Source organism: Pelmatolapia mariae, linkage group LG12, assembly GCF_036321145.2.
Source record: "Pelmatolapia mariae isolate MD_Pm_ZW linkage group LG12, Pm_UMD_F_2, whole genome shotgun sequence".
Lineage (NCBI taxonomy): Eukaryota > Metazoa > Chordata > Actinopteri > Cichliformes > Cichlidae > Pelmatolapia > Pelmatolapia mariae.
Window position 1 is genome coordinate 3,251,319 of NC_086237.1, and position 14,258 is coordinate 3,265,576.

Here is a 14,258-nt window from a genome sequence, read left to right on the forward strand (position 1 = left end):
GGTAAGCTTGCCCTAAATCGTACACTGCTTCATCCTGCTTTTTAACTCTAAGAGGGATGTTGCAAAATGATTGTGATATTATGTTCAATAATACTTAGAACTAGCAACGGATACCATAAACTCCTGAGAAAGTGTTTGCTGAGTAAACAGTAGAGAAACAGGTGCACACAATCAACCACAGGTGAAAACAATCTGTGAATGAGGAGAGGACAGACGGGAAAACTAACACGAGACGCTAAAAGACACGAACCTAACGCTGACAGGTCGAAGCGCGAGCATGGCCGGGACCGAGGGAGGCTTCTTCTGCTGCTGCTGCTTCTACTGAAAGATGAGAATCAAAACACAAGATAACGCTGAAAAATCATTTTAAAATCTAAAATTTAAAAACCAACAGTGAGTCCACGGCACAGAGGTAGTAGTCGAAGTACAGATACCACGTCCTCCAGCTCTTTTTGGTGTTCCCAAACCAGCAGAAGTGTGATCTCTCCCGTGTGTCCTGGGTCTGCTGGAGGTTTCTTCCTGTTAAAAGGGAGTTTTTCCTTCCCACTGTCGCCAAAGTGCTTGCTCATAGGGGGTCATAGGATTGTTGGGTTTTTCTCTGTATATGTTATTGTAGGGTCTACCTTACAATATAAAGCGCCTTGAGGCGACTGTTGTTGTGATTTGGGAACACTGAAGCACCTCAGAGCAGCAGTTCCCAACATTTTATGCGCCACAGGCTGGTTTAATGTCAGACAATATTTTCACGACTGGCCTTTAAGATGTCGTGGATAAATACAACAAACTAAAATGATACAGACAAAAACGGTGGTATTTTGTAAATATAATAATAAACACGAATTCACTGTGTAATTGTGTAACTTTATTAGCAGCCTCTATGGAAGAAATATAGTGTCATCAGAATCCAACTATTTTTAGACATTGAATTTATAACACTGAATTTTTATCCTCCAAATTTCCCTGCAAAAAATATTCACCTGCAAAAATTCGCCTGCAAAAAATTCACCTGCAAAAATTCACCTGCAAAAATTCACCTGCAAAAATTCACCTGCAAAAAATTCAACTGCAAAAATTCACCTGCAAAAAATTCACCTGCAAAAATTCACCTGCAAAAAATTCACCTGCAAAAATTCACCTGCAAAAATTCAACTGCAAAAATTCACCTGCAAAAGTGATGACCTTAAATGACCCAAGCCAGAGCAATCAGCACTAGATCGAGTCGAGCGGCTCTCAGCCAATTAAATTACGCTGTTTGATCACATGACATGTTAGCCGGCAGTGTCTTCTGAAAAGAGAGCTGTTTAGAGGTGAGTGATTAAGTTTTTCTCCTAAATAGAGATCATTACAGAACGCCTAGTCCTACTTAAAATACCATTCATTTTTCTTTTATTTTATCATCTACTCGAACTGAGGAAAACGTTTGACTAACTCAAAGAAAATTTCCGCGCCTCCCCTGCCTGTCTGCAGAGGCAGTTTTGAATTCAGGAGCGGCATGATGGCAGCGGCAAACCCTGGCGGTTCTCCGGTAAGTATATTATGTTTTATCTTCAAGTTTGTCTTTTGAAACGTTAATTTTATTTAAATCCGTTGGTCACGTATAAGGTACACAGACGGGGTCTTTGCTCAACTCGTCTGATGCGTGTCTCACTAAGCGCTACATGCTAGCATCCTGCTAACCGAGCTAACCTTTACATGCTGTGCTCTACAAAATAGGATACTCGGTACAAAACCATAATCCGCAGATATTGATAGATAGACGAACACTGCAAATATAATGTGGGAAACGACAACGGCATTGGGTTAAGGGGTAAAATACACTATGAATAAAGCCATAGAGTGAATGGCTGCCATGGTTGCAGAACGGCCTGATTTAATGACAAGAATGGGGAAGAGTGAGGAGAAGTGAACCAACCAAAGCCACAAAACACGGTCAGGCAAGGCGGGAATAGGGCAGTGATATGTCCGTCAGTATGAAGTTGGTGTGTGCTTTGGTGAACAAAAACTCGAGACCCGTAGCAGGAAGATGGGAGACTCGTGTTTCACTGGAATAGTGGTGAATTAAAACATCATTTGTTGGGGAAATTTAGGTGTAAATGCAGCCATACAGGCGAGACAGAGGCAGACCAGGCAGTGAAGAAAACAATGCACACATTAGAAATATTAAAACGGAAATATGGGATTAATATAACATACAATTAGGGAAAATTAAAGGAACACAATGTAAATTATACTGTAAAGTCATTAAAACAGCATAACCTGATTAAAAGAAACATGTAATTGGGTAGGATGGTGATGATGATGATGATGATGATAATAATAATAATATTAAAAAAACATGTACAAGATGGGCATGTATACTTGTACCCAGAATTTAACAACTATAAAGTTGTGGCATGCCAGTACCTTACCCCATCCATTATATCCACACTTTCAGAAAAGGATATGGTCAATATCTTTACAAATACTATCTAAACTTAAACAGATAGCATAAGTTAAACGGGATATTCCCTCTGCGCTCTCCTAGAGTGAATACATCAAATTAAACAAATAAGTAGTCTATGGCATTTAAAAGTGGTTACCTACAATTCTGAAATGATAATACTAATTCTTATTGATGATGATATTGTATTTGAAATCCTGGTGTAACACTGAACCCGACATCATAAAATGATTACCCTTGTAATGTCAGGGAGCTACAACCAAGGAGGGAAAATATTACTATCTCACCCCTTGTATCCAATTACATAACAGCACTGCTTAGTAAAGGTGTTGAATTAGCTGGGTCGCTCAGTTTGGGGAAAATTGTGGGGAGCCTGCAAGGGCCTCAACTTCTCCATTCCCACAATGTGCAACAAATGGGCACAGCTGATCTTCAAGATTGGAACATCGGCCAATTACTTCCAACTTTAACGTGTTTTTGCAAAAGTATTCTTAAAATTGTCTCTTTACACAGATCATAATGATACAAGATGGCACTTGTGTAATTTCCTATAAATTCAATAAATCTAAATAATTGTTATCAACCCGGTAAATCCTGAAAAATGTTTTAACAGCTGTGTTAAATTAAACTTCATACTGACACATGCTGGAAAGTGCATTCATGAGACAATTCATGTTTTATGCCTTCTAGAGCAGTAGCAATCAAAGACTTTAAGGATTCTTTTACATTTTTTAAAAACACTCTGATTAAGGCATAAGTTGTTCTTTATCATCAGATCTAAGTTTGTTTAAAGCTTCGAATGTTTTGGGGTACTCTTCTTTGTTTTCAGGGTTCGTGGCAACCACGGATGGGAAAATGTGGAGGTTGCACGGCTGATGTTTACTGTTCGTGGCACAGGAAGAGGCAGTTTCATTTCAGGAATGAGTGTGCACAATCAAAGGTTTGTTCTCATAAAATACTGTCAACCTCAAATGTTTCTGACATAAGATGGAAGGTGTTGCAGCTTTATTTCCATTATTTAAAAATACATAAACATTTAAAGGGTATAGTTTTATGAAAAAAGTTTTATAGTAATATGTCTTTAGAGAACAGTGCCCTATCCAGCAGGATATATTGTCTGATATGTGTCAGGTGTTTTTTGTTTTGTTTTGTTTTTTGTTGTTGTTGTTGTTTCTTTCAATTTCCATTATTTACCCCTCAAGGAAGAAAATATTGGACAGGTCCTACAAACCCCAAAGAGCCTTCAGGACTCTGCCCTATTTTTAGTTATTCACACACCTTTTCCAGTCTGTTACTTCCTTCCAAGAATGTTCATTCTGTGTTAATGATCTGGTTGTCATCTCATGTGTTGCCACTGATCATCACAACCCTTTTGACACCTTTTAAGTGATATGCCTGGGTCCTTCCTACATGCCCTGATAATGTATTATTACTGTTGTCATGCACACATTTCATGTAGGGTTAGAAACAAGCAGGGAATTTCTCATACACACCAAAAGAAAGGCCATACCTAATTTAAATATTTTTTATATATTATTTCAGAATAGAGCGACTGTGGGGAGACCTCTGGGTGGCCGTTACATGCATTTACTACGATGTTCTTCACAACCCTGAGGAAGAAGGCCTTCTTGACATTTCAAATGCTGCACACCTCTTTTGCTGCCATTACATCTTTCTTCCTCGACTAGAGGATAATTTTAATACATTTTGCAGTGGATGGGACAACCATCCACTGCGAACAGAAAACAACATGAGTCCCCCAACCAGCTGTGGGAGTTGGGTCACAGATATTACCCTGTTCCTGTTCCAGAAAACACACAGGTAAAGGTGCACATTTTTAGTACTCATTGATTCTCTTACAGAGAATGTGATGATTTTATGGATAATTAAAGTCAGTCATATATCCACAAACACAACAAGCTGAAAGTCAGTGATGCTGCTCGGTTTGCAGTCCTGAATATGACGGCACAAGCAGGATTCACTGCACTGTTAATGTTAGCTATGTTATATTGCTGCCTCTGTTCGGTGGTGTCGAGCCAAACGGACTTTAACGTGTGTTTGAACGAGCTGACGGTTCACTCGTTAAGCTGAAAGAAAGATGCTTTAATCACAGGAGTCACACATGTGTCCACTGGACCATCTGGAACTCTTCTTGTTTAGCACTCGTAATAACACAAACACTAAATCCTCCTTCTCTTGTGCTGTTTTGTAGCAGTGTATACACCTGAGACTGTCACCTGTCTGTCTGTCCTGCACTCTCTCTCAGTTTCTTTCTCTCTGATTGTGGAATAAAAGTATGAACATGTATTTATAAGTTACACTTGTGTTTGAATCCTGCAGCTTATCACACATTTGATTTCCATGTGTGACAACTGCAAGTGTCCAGAGTGAGGACAGACTGAGGGACCCACTGCTGCACATCATCTGTGAGGCTTTGCACCCCTGATGATCCACCAGGACAAACTCAGCAGTGTGTGAGGAAGAGGAGGAGGAAGAGCCAGCAGCAGCTGACAGATGGAGAGAATAGACAGACTGTTCCCTGTTTGTGAAGGACTGCTAGGAAAGTTTAAAATAACTAATTGTCTGTCCTGAATCAGTCTTATTAGGTAATGTTCAAATAATGTTATCATTCCAGTGTTTTCAGTGTGGGAGAAAGTACTCAGGGCCTTCAAGTTACACACTATGAAAGGCAGCAACAAGTTTAATATTCAGAAACCTAAAGTATGTATCAGCAGCAGAATGGAGCTAAAAATAAATGTTTGTTTCAGTTCTATGAAGCTTTGAGTATTTTGGATTAGTAGCACTGCTGTGTTTGTTGCATCATATTGCTGTAATTGTTTATATGCTTTATATACTCAGAGGTAAGTTGATCTATAGTGTTACATCATATTCTATAAGGATGTTATGTGTTTGTATACTTTCTGCCCAGTTTGACCCATTTAGCAGAAGTCAGCCTGTTTAAGGCTCTGATATCTATTCTGTATGACTTAAAGCAGTTATGACATGGTCTGATTTTCTCACCCAATAAAGAAATATTTAATATATCAGTCTACTCTTCATTCTATCAGCAACAGTTATCACAGCTCGTACATTTCCTTTTTACACATATATGTGAGCATTGAGCCAAATTTAGTAATGCCAACATATCAAACGAACAACATTTGTCTCATATATAATACATATACACTGTCAAACATATTTGTCTTTGAGTGAAGATTTAAGGTGATAGGACTTATAAATAACTGGAACTTGAATCTTTACTGAAGCTCAGTGTTAGACACAGAGTTCACTCACATGTGCTGTACCAGTGTACCTGCACATGTGATGTGACAATAGAAGTGATTTGATTTGAGAGTTCAAACTCACTGCTGTAATAACTTATAATGATTAATATAATAACTATAATATTGGCCATATCATATTTACACTGACTTTAGTCTCATGAACAACATTGGCTAATTGTTATTTACTAGCTAATCCTAAATGACTGTTCAGTACAGATATGAAGGCCAACAATCATGTTTTACAGTCCTGCGGTCTCAGCCTCATGGCTACACCTACACGAGCTTTGTGTGACTTATTAAATCACACAAAGCTCGTGTAGAAACAAACACACGAACAAAATATGTTCTCCTTCATTTCTGTCAAACAAAGCTGTATGAAACGTTTCCAGCGGTTGGTGTTATGGTTGCTAGGCAACCTGGGCAGCACGACGGCGGCTAGACCGTCCCATTTCACGAGCCTCGCACTTCCGGCCTTAGCGGTCTTTGAGTACGTGGCCCTTGAGGATCGTTGAGGCTGCGTACTTTAAGGCTGCAGACCCTGAATTGGGATACAGCCCCTGAATTGGGATACAGCCTTAATCCCTCACCTCTAAACAGCTATCTTCTAGGAGACACACTGCTAGCTAACAATGTCATGTGATCAAACAGCGTAATTTAATTGGCTGAGAGCCGCTCGACTCGATCTAGTGCTGATTGCTCTGGCTTGGGTCATTTAAGGTCATCACTTTTGCAGGTGAATTTTTGCAGTTGAATTTTTGCAGGTGAATTTTTGCAGGTGAATTTTTTGCAGGTGAATTTTTGCAGGTGAATTTTTTGCAGGTGAATTTTTGCAGGTGAATTTTTGCAGGTGAATTTTTTGCAGGCGAATTTTTGCAGGTGAATATTTTTTGCAGGGAAATTTGGAGGATAAAAATTCAGTGTTATAAATTCAATGTCTAAAAATAGTTGGATTCTGATGACACTATATTTCTTCCATAAGCCTCCTCCTTAAATGCGCCAACAACATTGAGAGTAACATCCTCCTCTCTCCCCCTTAATGCTCTCTGGTCGCTATGGTAACGCGTAAACATTTCTTTCAAAATAAGACACACAACTACAACACGGGACCAGCCCCAGGGAAACCGAGGGCCTGTCTCAATATGCGTACTTGTGCGTACTTGCGTTCTCGTGTACTCGTGATACGTCATCAGTCGGAGACCAAGTACTGTTCCAATTCAAAGTACGCATCAAGCCGAGAACGCGAAAAAGTCCCGGATGTGTTCTCGCTCCGCCTGTTTTATCAAGCATGCATCTTTGTGTGGACTTGGTACAGCTAAATATCCCAGAATGCATTTCGTCCAAAACTCAAACGCAGCAATGGCGAACGAGCGCGGCTAAAAACTTTTAAATATTACTCTTTCTGGGTCACAAAAAGTTATTTTCAAGCGAGAATGTAGCTGTGTAAATATTTAAATATTTGTTCAGTTCTCTTCCAAACCCCAGCAGCTCTCTATTGTAATTTTTGAGTGTCCACTAACATAAAAATAAAAGCGTTCTAACATCTCACCTGCTTGCTTTTATTAAGGCACACATGTACACTATTTTTATTAATAGAGATTTTGCTACTGAGGTTAAACATGATATATAAGTCACTTAGATCACGTCTAAATGTTAATGTTTGGTTTATTTCAGTGTTTTATTTGTTCCTGAGTAAATCGGTTTGGCTGTGATTAAAGTTAAGCTTCATAATAAACATATTACTCACAGTTAAATTAAGAGGGGACGGCAGTAAAAACTCCAGACCTGTGACATCATCAAGTACACTGGTGTTCCAATTGTACAAATCGCGAGTCCGTGCTCGTGTTCTCGGCAAGTCCGGATTCGCCGAGAACTCGAATACGGACTCGCGTACTTGAGAACTGAGAAAGGGCCCGAGTTAACGATAAAAACCCTGAAAACCATAAATTTCACACCCGAGCCTTAACTCTCGCAGCCGGTACCAAAGGACTCGGGGGTTGGGGACCGCTGCATAATGACCAACAGGGGGCGACTCCACTGGCTGCGGAAAGACCAGCTGCTCTTTGACCTCATTAACCCTCCTGGGTTTTAAAAGCAAATTTTTAACATTACTGAATACAACATGATGAGTTTTTATACTGTAAAAAGTACTGTCATGTAGGACAATAATGCAGGGTATTCATTAGGATGGAAGTTGCTACTAATATACATGAGCAGCATCTCGTGGTTTCACAGTCAGCCCAACATGTTTATTACATGTTTAATGCAATCCAGTGGCTACAACTGTGACTTTATACCGTCTGTGTTGTTAGTCAGCAAAACTATGTGTCAACACCAAAAGAACCTGAAGCCACATCTAAGTTTAAAAGTAGGAGCCAATGCAGATATGTCCACATCACGATGGTCCCCAAGAAGGTAAGTAAACATACCCACACACACATATTCGTTTTCATATCTTAGTGAGGACATCTCATTGACATAATGCTTTCCCTAGCTGCTCAGCCTAAACCCAACCACAACCTAACCGTAACCCTGACATTAAAAACACATTTTGAGTCTCAAAAATGCCTCAAACTCGTGGACACCAGCATTTTGTCCCCATAATTGAATGTTGGTCCCCACAAGTATAGTAACATGCCAGTTTTCTGTCCTCACAAAGATGTCTAAACATGTACACACACACACACACACAGAGTGAAAAACAAAGTGCAACCGCAGGCTACTTAAAGTGATGTAAGTCGTCATCGGTGACACAAAATGTCATCGTCTGGCCAAATCCAATTACAGCAGCAACGAGGAAGCTGTTTAAGACAATCACACGCCCACAGTCTCTGCTTTACGTGAGATGTCTCAGCAGGCTTAAAGAAGAGAAAAGTAAAGGAAAAGAAAAATGCTTCTTTTTATCAGGCGAGTGGTTTAGCTGCAGATTCATGCCGATGAAACGTCCGTGCCAGAAACAAGAGATTAGTGACTTTTTTTTAACCTCCTGTCTTGTTCATTATTGCACGGATCAGTGTTCTGCTGCTCATGTGAAACCCGTGTTTGGAGCTTCCTTTCAACACACACACACACACACACACACACACACACACACTCACACACACACACACTCTCACACACACACTCACACACACACTCTCACACTCACACACGCTGAGAGGCTGTAAGTGGAAAGGAATGAGTGGAGAAATGCATCATGAACGGATGAGATGATGCTGCTCGCAGATTTATGAGCCGATATCGTGTTTCAGCCCCTGAAGAGCATATTTAGTCTACATCCACTCTGTCACATCCACACCTCATTTATGTGTTTTACTTGTGAAATTTGTCTTTGTGCAAAACTCTAGTGATAAAAACATTCCTGGGATTTTCTTTTTCTTAGTTTTTCACTGAGGCTTTGCAGGAGTGATGGGATATTGTCCGCTACATTAATTTGAAACATATTTTAGTTATCGCAGAGTTACTGTAAAAACTTAATTTAGTGACCCTGCAAACGACAAAAGTGCAAAGGTCAAGGAAACAGGTTTTTAACGTTATGGAAAAGTAAGGTTAAAATGTTTGCAGGACTGTAGTCTGTAAATCTGGTTCCCCTTTTTATTAAAGAAGCCCTGATTATAGTTGAGGAACAGCTCATCTGAATTTATGCTTTTAATGGGCACGAAACAAACAAGATGTTACAAAATGAAGTATTAAGTCTAAGCCCTAATATTAAATTATTAATAGTGTACCATGACATACAAAAAAACTTTAGGGTTGTGTCTATTTTTCTTATATAATCCATCAGACTGAAGTTCTTCGTGTTTCTGTGATCTGCTTTTGTCTGTCGGACGTTTGGCGTCCGCCGCAGTCGTTTATCGCTCGGTGCAGACTAACTTCTGACCTAAACAAAAACCCGCTCGCACCTCCAGGCGTCACAACTCGAGTATAAAATGACATCGGACACTTTTTATGGAAAGAGTTCAGTCTTATAAAGTTTATTGACATTAGGGAAACATCGACATCGTGTTTAAATACTCGACACAAATAAAGTTATTCAAACATGCGTGTGTAAAATATTATACACTGTACATAAATATTACACTGACAAAAACAATAATTTCAAACTGGTCTATTTTCCGATGCAGTGCTTATGTTTACATGATCATTTGACCCCAAAAACCGCAACTAAAGCTGATCTCTGGCTGAGACAAGCCTCGTGTTTATAGTGCAACAAAGGACACCTCGTGGATTTTAATGGAATGCTCGACTTATGGCGGGCGTGGGCCGTTTCAGGATGGCCTCCACAGAGAAGGACAGAGACTCGCTGGGCGCCATCTTGGTCCCTACAGGCTTCGACAGAAAGTCTTTGGCATACCTGTCTGTGAGTTTTACCGCCTGAAAGTCTTTGGCAGAGCTCTCCCTGTACTTGCGGGCCGCCTCCTCTAACAGCTCCTTGCAGTACGGAGCTCTGAGCTCTGGCCCGGACCCGCCGCTGGCTTTTTCACTCAGCGAGTGCTGGATGAGGGAGTGAAAGGAGTTGAGTTTCATGGAAGGCTTAGCATTGTCCTTGCTTAACTTGTTGAGGACTTGGCTGGAGTTTTGGGAATGAGGGTGGTTGGGGAAAGATTGTCCAAAGCTCCTCTTAGGAGGAGAGAAGGCCGAGCACTCCCTCTGCTCCCCCTGGGTCACGGCAGGAGGTTTGGGATCGGGCCTCTGAGGGTCTGATAAGTCCTGCACAGCAGCGGCTCGGGATCCCTCCAATTTAGCAGCGAGCGCAGCCGCGGCCTCCTGCTCTGGTGGCTGACTCTCAGCGGGCATCGCTTTGGGCTCCCACACAGCGCCAGGCTTCATGTTCTGCACCGCCGTGGCGTTGAACAGGCACTGCTGGTACAGAAGAGCGTCTCCCAGGTTGGCTGCGCCGCGGGGCCACATCACGAAGCCGCCTCGCGACGGCTGCAGCGGGTAATGGCGGTAGGTGGTCGCCACGCTGACGTTGGAGGAGATGAGCTCGACGTTCCCAGGGGTCGAGGGGTACTGCATGCCCAGATCCAGGCAGTTAGGGGTGAGGAAGCTGCACAGCTCTTTGGGCTGCGGCTCGACCGGAGCTGCCGGCGAGTAGGCCGTCTTGTAGGAGTTGTACTCAGACGAGTGGTGGACCAAGCCGTTGGGGAAGAGGAGAGAGCCTGGAGCTCCCTGGTTGTTCTCCATCAGCTCTCGTTCTTTGTACTCCCGCTCCAGCATGATGGTTTCCAGCTCCTTGTCTGCAAAAGCCCTTCTCTTCCTCATGCGGTCGCTCAGCGGTGGGGGAAGAGACGGGTTGGCTGCCAGGAATGGATCAGACTGCACCGGGCGATATCCTGTCATCGAAAAACAAACATTTACTTCAACTTTTATGACATCGAGTGTGTTTGGAATTATATTATGACACCCAACATAGATAATAATCTAATTAGCTATTTATACTTTGTAATACTGCTAAATGAGTTAGCGTATCACGTGCCAAAGTTTTACTGCTTACAGATGTTAGCACGTCCTTATCGCCCCTTCGGTGTTAAAGGAAAAAGAAATTTAAGCCCCGCTTCGAGCGAAGGAGAGGCAGAAGAGAGGAGCTTTTCTTTTTGTCTGAGCCATACCTTCGAGGATGCTTTTGGCGAGCATGGTGGACGGTCGGATGTGTCGCTGATATATTGTCCTCCTCTCTGCAGGAATTGGTTTCCCGGATATGCCTTTCTTATCCTGAGAAATTAGAGAAACAAAAGAAAAATATTTAAAAGACGCTGACAGAGTGTTCACCTTAATCCTTGTTAAAATAACTGATTTTTCACAGCTGAGGTCCAAGTCCCATGTATGTTTGGATAATAAAAACCAGCCTCTTAATAATAATCCAGTTAAAATATGGGCAGCGACACACATTTCTCGTGTTATTACAGCCTTAAAAAGGCCTCAAAACAGCCCTAAACTGGGCGGAGACATAGGCCTAACAAATCAATCTAACATTTAACACATTTAGTTTTTATTTTTTTGCAGTAACAGAAATGAGAGAAAGTGTTTGTTAAAGATATAAACTAGGATATTTAACAGGAGCTCAGCTGATTACACACACTGGGAAACATTCATCTGGTCTCATCTTTAAAATGCTGGCGCTGTAACAGTTTTGCTCTTTTACAGAAATATTTGCAGATTTTTCACACAGCTGCACACACACATGAAACAGCTGTGATTTTGTGTTTTTATTCAAATTCTCTTCCTAAGCCTTTATTTGGGGAAAAAACAAAATATTCCTCATTTGCTGAATGAACCTCGAAAACCTCCAACGGCTCCTCGGATGTCCCTTTATATTCGTGTTTGTTCAGTGAAGCTAACAAAGCGATATAAAGTGCACGCTGAGCGACTGCATTCACCGCTGAACACTGAGCCTCGGCTTTAATCTGATCAGCTGCAAGCCCGAACACAGAGCCTTTAAAATAACACTGACTGCGCTTCTGAAGGGTTCAGGTTCTTATAAAAACTTTGGAAGAATCAGCGCAGCGATTTTATTTTTCTTCCACTGTAGCAGAAAGGACAGTGTGCAAATGTGCCGCAGTTATCAAAAACAACACGAAGCCGAAGAAGCGCTCAACTTTCCCACAGACAAAAGCAGAAACGGCCCCGTTTCCAAAAGAAGGACTTCAGCATTTCTGTGCATTCTGGTCACGTGTGACACAACAGAAGCTGCCATCACAGAAGCAAGGCCTGATTCACTAACACTGAGGAAGGGGTCAAAGGCCACAGGTCACTGTAGCTGCTCCAAGTGCCACAGCTTTCTGTGTAGTGTGAGAAGATAAATATGTTGAGCTGCTGGATTTCAAACAGTCCTGATCATCTGAATTTTCCGCTGAAAACCCTGAGCTGCAGGGCAGCAGTGATCCAGGCTCAGACTTCCAAGCAAGCAGCTGATTAACCAGAGACAGCTTCATCACACACGTGAGTCCTTCCTGTGTTATTAGCGCGAAGCACCTGAACGCATCAGCACAGCACCTCCAACACACACCACCCTCAGTCTCACCTCCGTGGCCTGCTGCCTCCTCAGGGCCACCTGCGCCGCCATCACCCGCTGCCGCTCCACCACCAGCAGGCAGTTGGCGCACTGGCAGTCCCTCCAGCGGCAGAAGCGCTTGTGGCCCTTCAGGCAGGACACCACGCCGTGGTTGCGGCAGCGGGCGCACTTCGGCGTGCGGCTCAGTTTCCTCTGGTCACCCGCGCACATGGGGCCCGCCCTGTCGCGGATCTTGGTGCCGGGGCAGTCGTCCTCTGAGGCGGCGTGGCCGAGCTGCGGAGAGCCGGGGCGCTCGGAGGAGTCGGCCAGCTCTTCGTTCTCGGTCTCCAGGCTCTCCACGTCGATCTCCAGCTCACACCCGGAGTTCTCTGACATCTCTGCCGGATTTAAAGCCAGTTTGTACCTGGAGACGAATATGAGTTATTAGATTATGATCAGGTGAGAAAAACTGGCACTTAAAATATGTAAATATAACCAGTTTGTCAGACTTAACACACCAAACATTCCCATTTCCTCATCTGGACAGTTTCATGAATTATCCCCAACTTTCAGGACTGTTATTTCTTATTTAAAAAATAATAAAATAAAATATTTTTAGTTTAGTAAGTAGATTATCCTACAAGAATAAAAGGATAATAATAAATCTGTTTTTCGTTTTTGTTTTTTTGTTTTTAAATTCAAAACAGCTTGAAGTTTTTCAGAAGGCTGAACATTTATTTTTATTTACAGCTGTGAAATATTTTAACACGGCAGTTTGTAATCAGAGAAAGCGAGGCCTTAATAAAACCAGAACTAGTAAAAATCAGTCTGGTGGATCTCAGAGGAGTTTAACGTGATGCTGTGACAGCAGTTTGTCACATAACCCGGGATATATGGGTGACGCTGGATCTGGGCGAAGCTCACAGAGTTTAATTAAACCGGTTTAATTAATCTGCGATTGAGCTCTGAGCGACTGAGCCGAGAAACACTTTTAAAAAACGGAATGAATTTTACCTCCAGGAGTCCAGCAGGGCGGGGAAACGTCGTTACCACCGTGATGAACGCCTCACACACACACACGGTCCAGACTCAAGCTTGTAATTAGCCGTTAATTGAGCGGATAAACGCAGACAGCACCGGGGACGCGTCCAACTCTCCTCTGACTCGGACACAAGGAGCCACACCGCTATGAACCGAAGCAGGCTGTCCTCTGATTGGCTCATTTACAAACACGCAAAAAGCCAATAGGAACAGGAGCAGTCATGCAGGGGGCGGGCGGAGTCCTCTCAGCGGCCACAAGCACCGAGCGCCCTGCGGTTACTTCAGGAGGTCACTTTCCAGGAAAGACAGCCCGAAAGGGGGAAGATGTTACAAAGAGAAAGCCGTCCAGGACACCAGCTCAACAGTTTATCATGTCACATGTCTGCGTTTAATTTCAGGTTCATGTGAGCAGAAACGGAGCATGCTGCTTTAGGCCTGACTCACTGTCCTCTGCGCTTCATGAAAATCGAGCTTTTTAGTTTTCTGCTGAAAAAACAAACAA

At 42.5% G+C, this 14,258-nt stretch overlaps 1 protein-coding gene and 1 long non-coding RNA gene across 3 annotated transcripts; one reads left to right on the forward strand and one right to left on the reverse strand.

Moving 5' to 3' along the window:
- Nucleotides 1-1,065: 1,065 nt before the first annotated feature.
- Nucleotides 1,066-5,468, forward strand: LOC134638958 (uncharacterized). 2 transcript variants are annotated; one of them, XR_010095303.2, is made up of 4 exons: nt 1,066-1,525; nt 3,270-3,380; nt 3,983-4,261; nt 4,781-5,140. It is a non-coding gene; the product is annotated as an uncharacterized LOC134638958 (long non-coding RNA). The 2 variants fall into 2 exon arrangements; XR_010095304.2 differs by lacking the exon at nt 3,983-4,261 and having other exon boundaries at nt 1,069-1,525; nt 4,781-5,468.
- Nucleotides 5,469-9,951: 4,483 nt separating this feature from the next.
- dmrt2a (doublesex and mab-3 related transcription factor 2a) lies at nt 9,952-13,111 on the reverse strand. Its single transcript, XM_063490351.1, has 3 exons — nt 12,746-13,111; nt 11,334-11,436; nt 9,952-11,057 (listed from the first exon to the last, which is right to left on the reverse strand). The coding sequence occupies exons 1-3, from the start codon at nt 13,109-13,111 to the stop codon at nt 9,952-9,954; spliced, it is 1,575 nt and encodes a 524-aa protein (XP_063346421.1).
- Nucleotides 13,112-14,258: the final 1,147 nt, after the last annotated feature.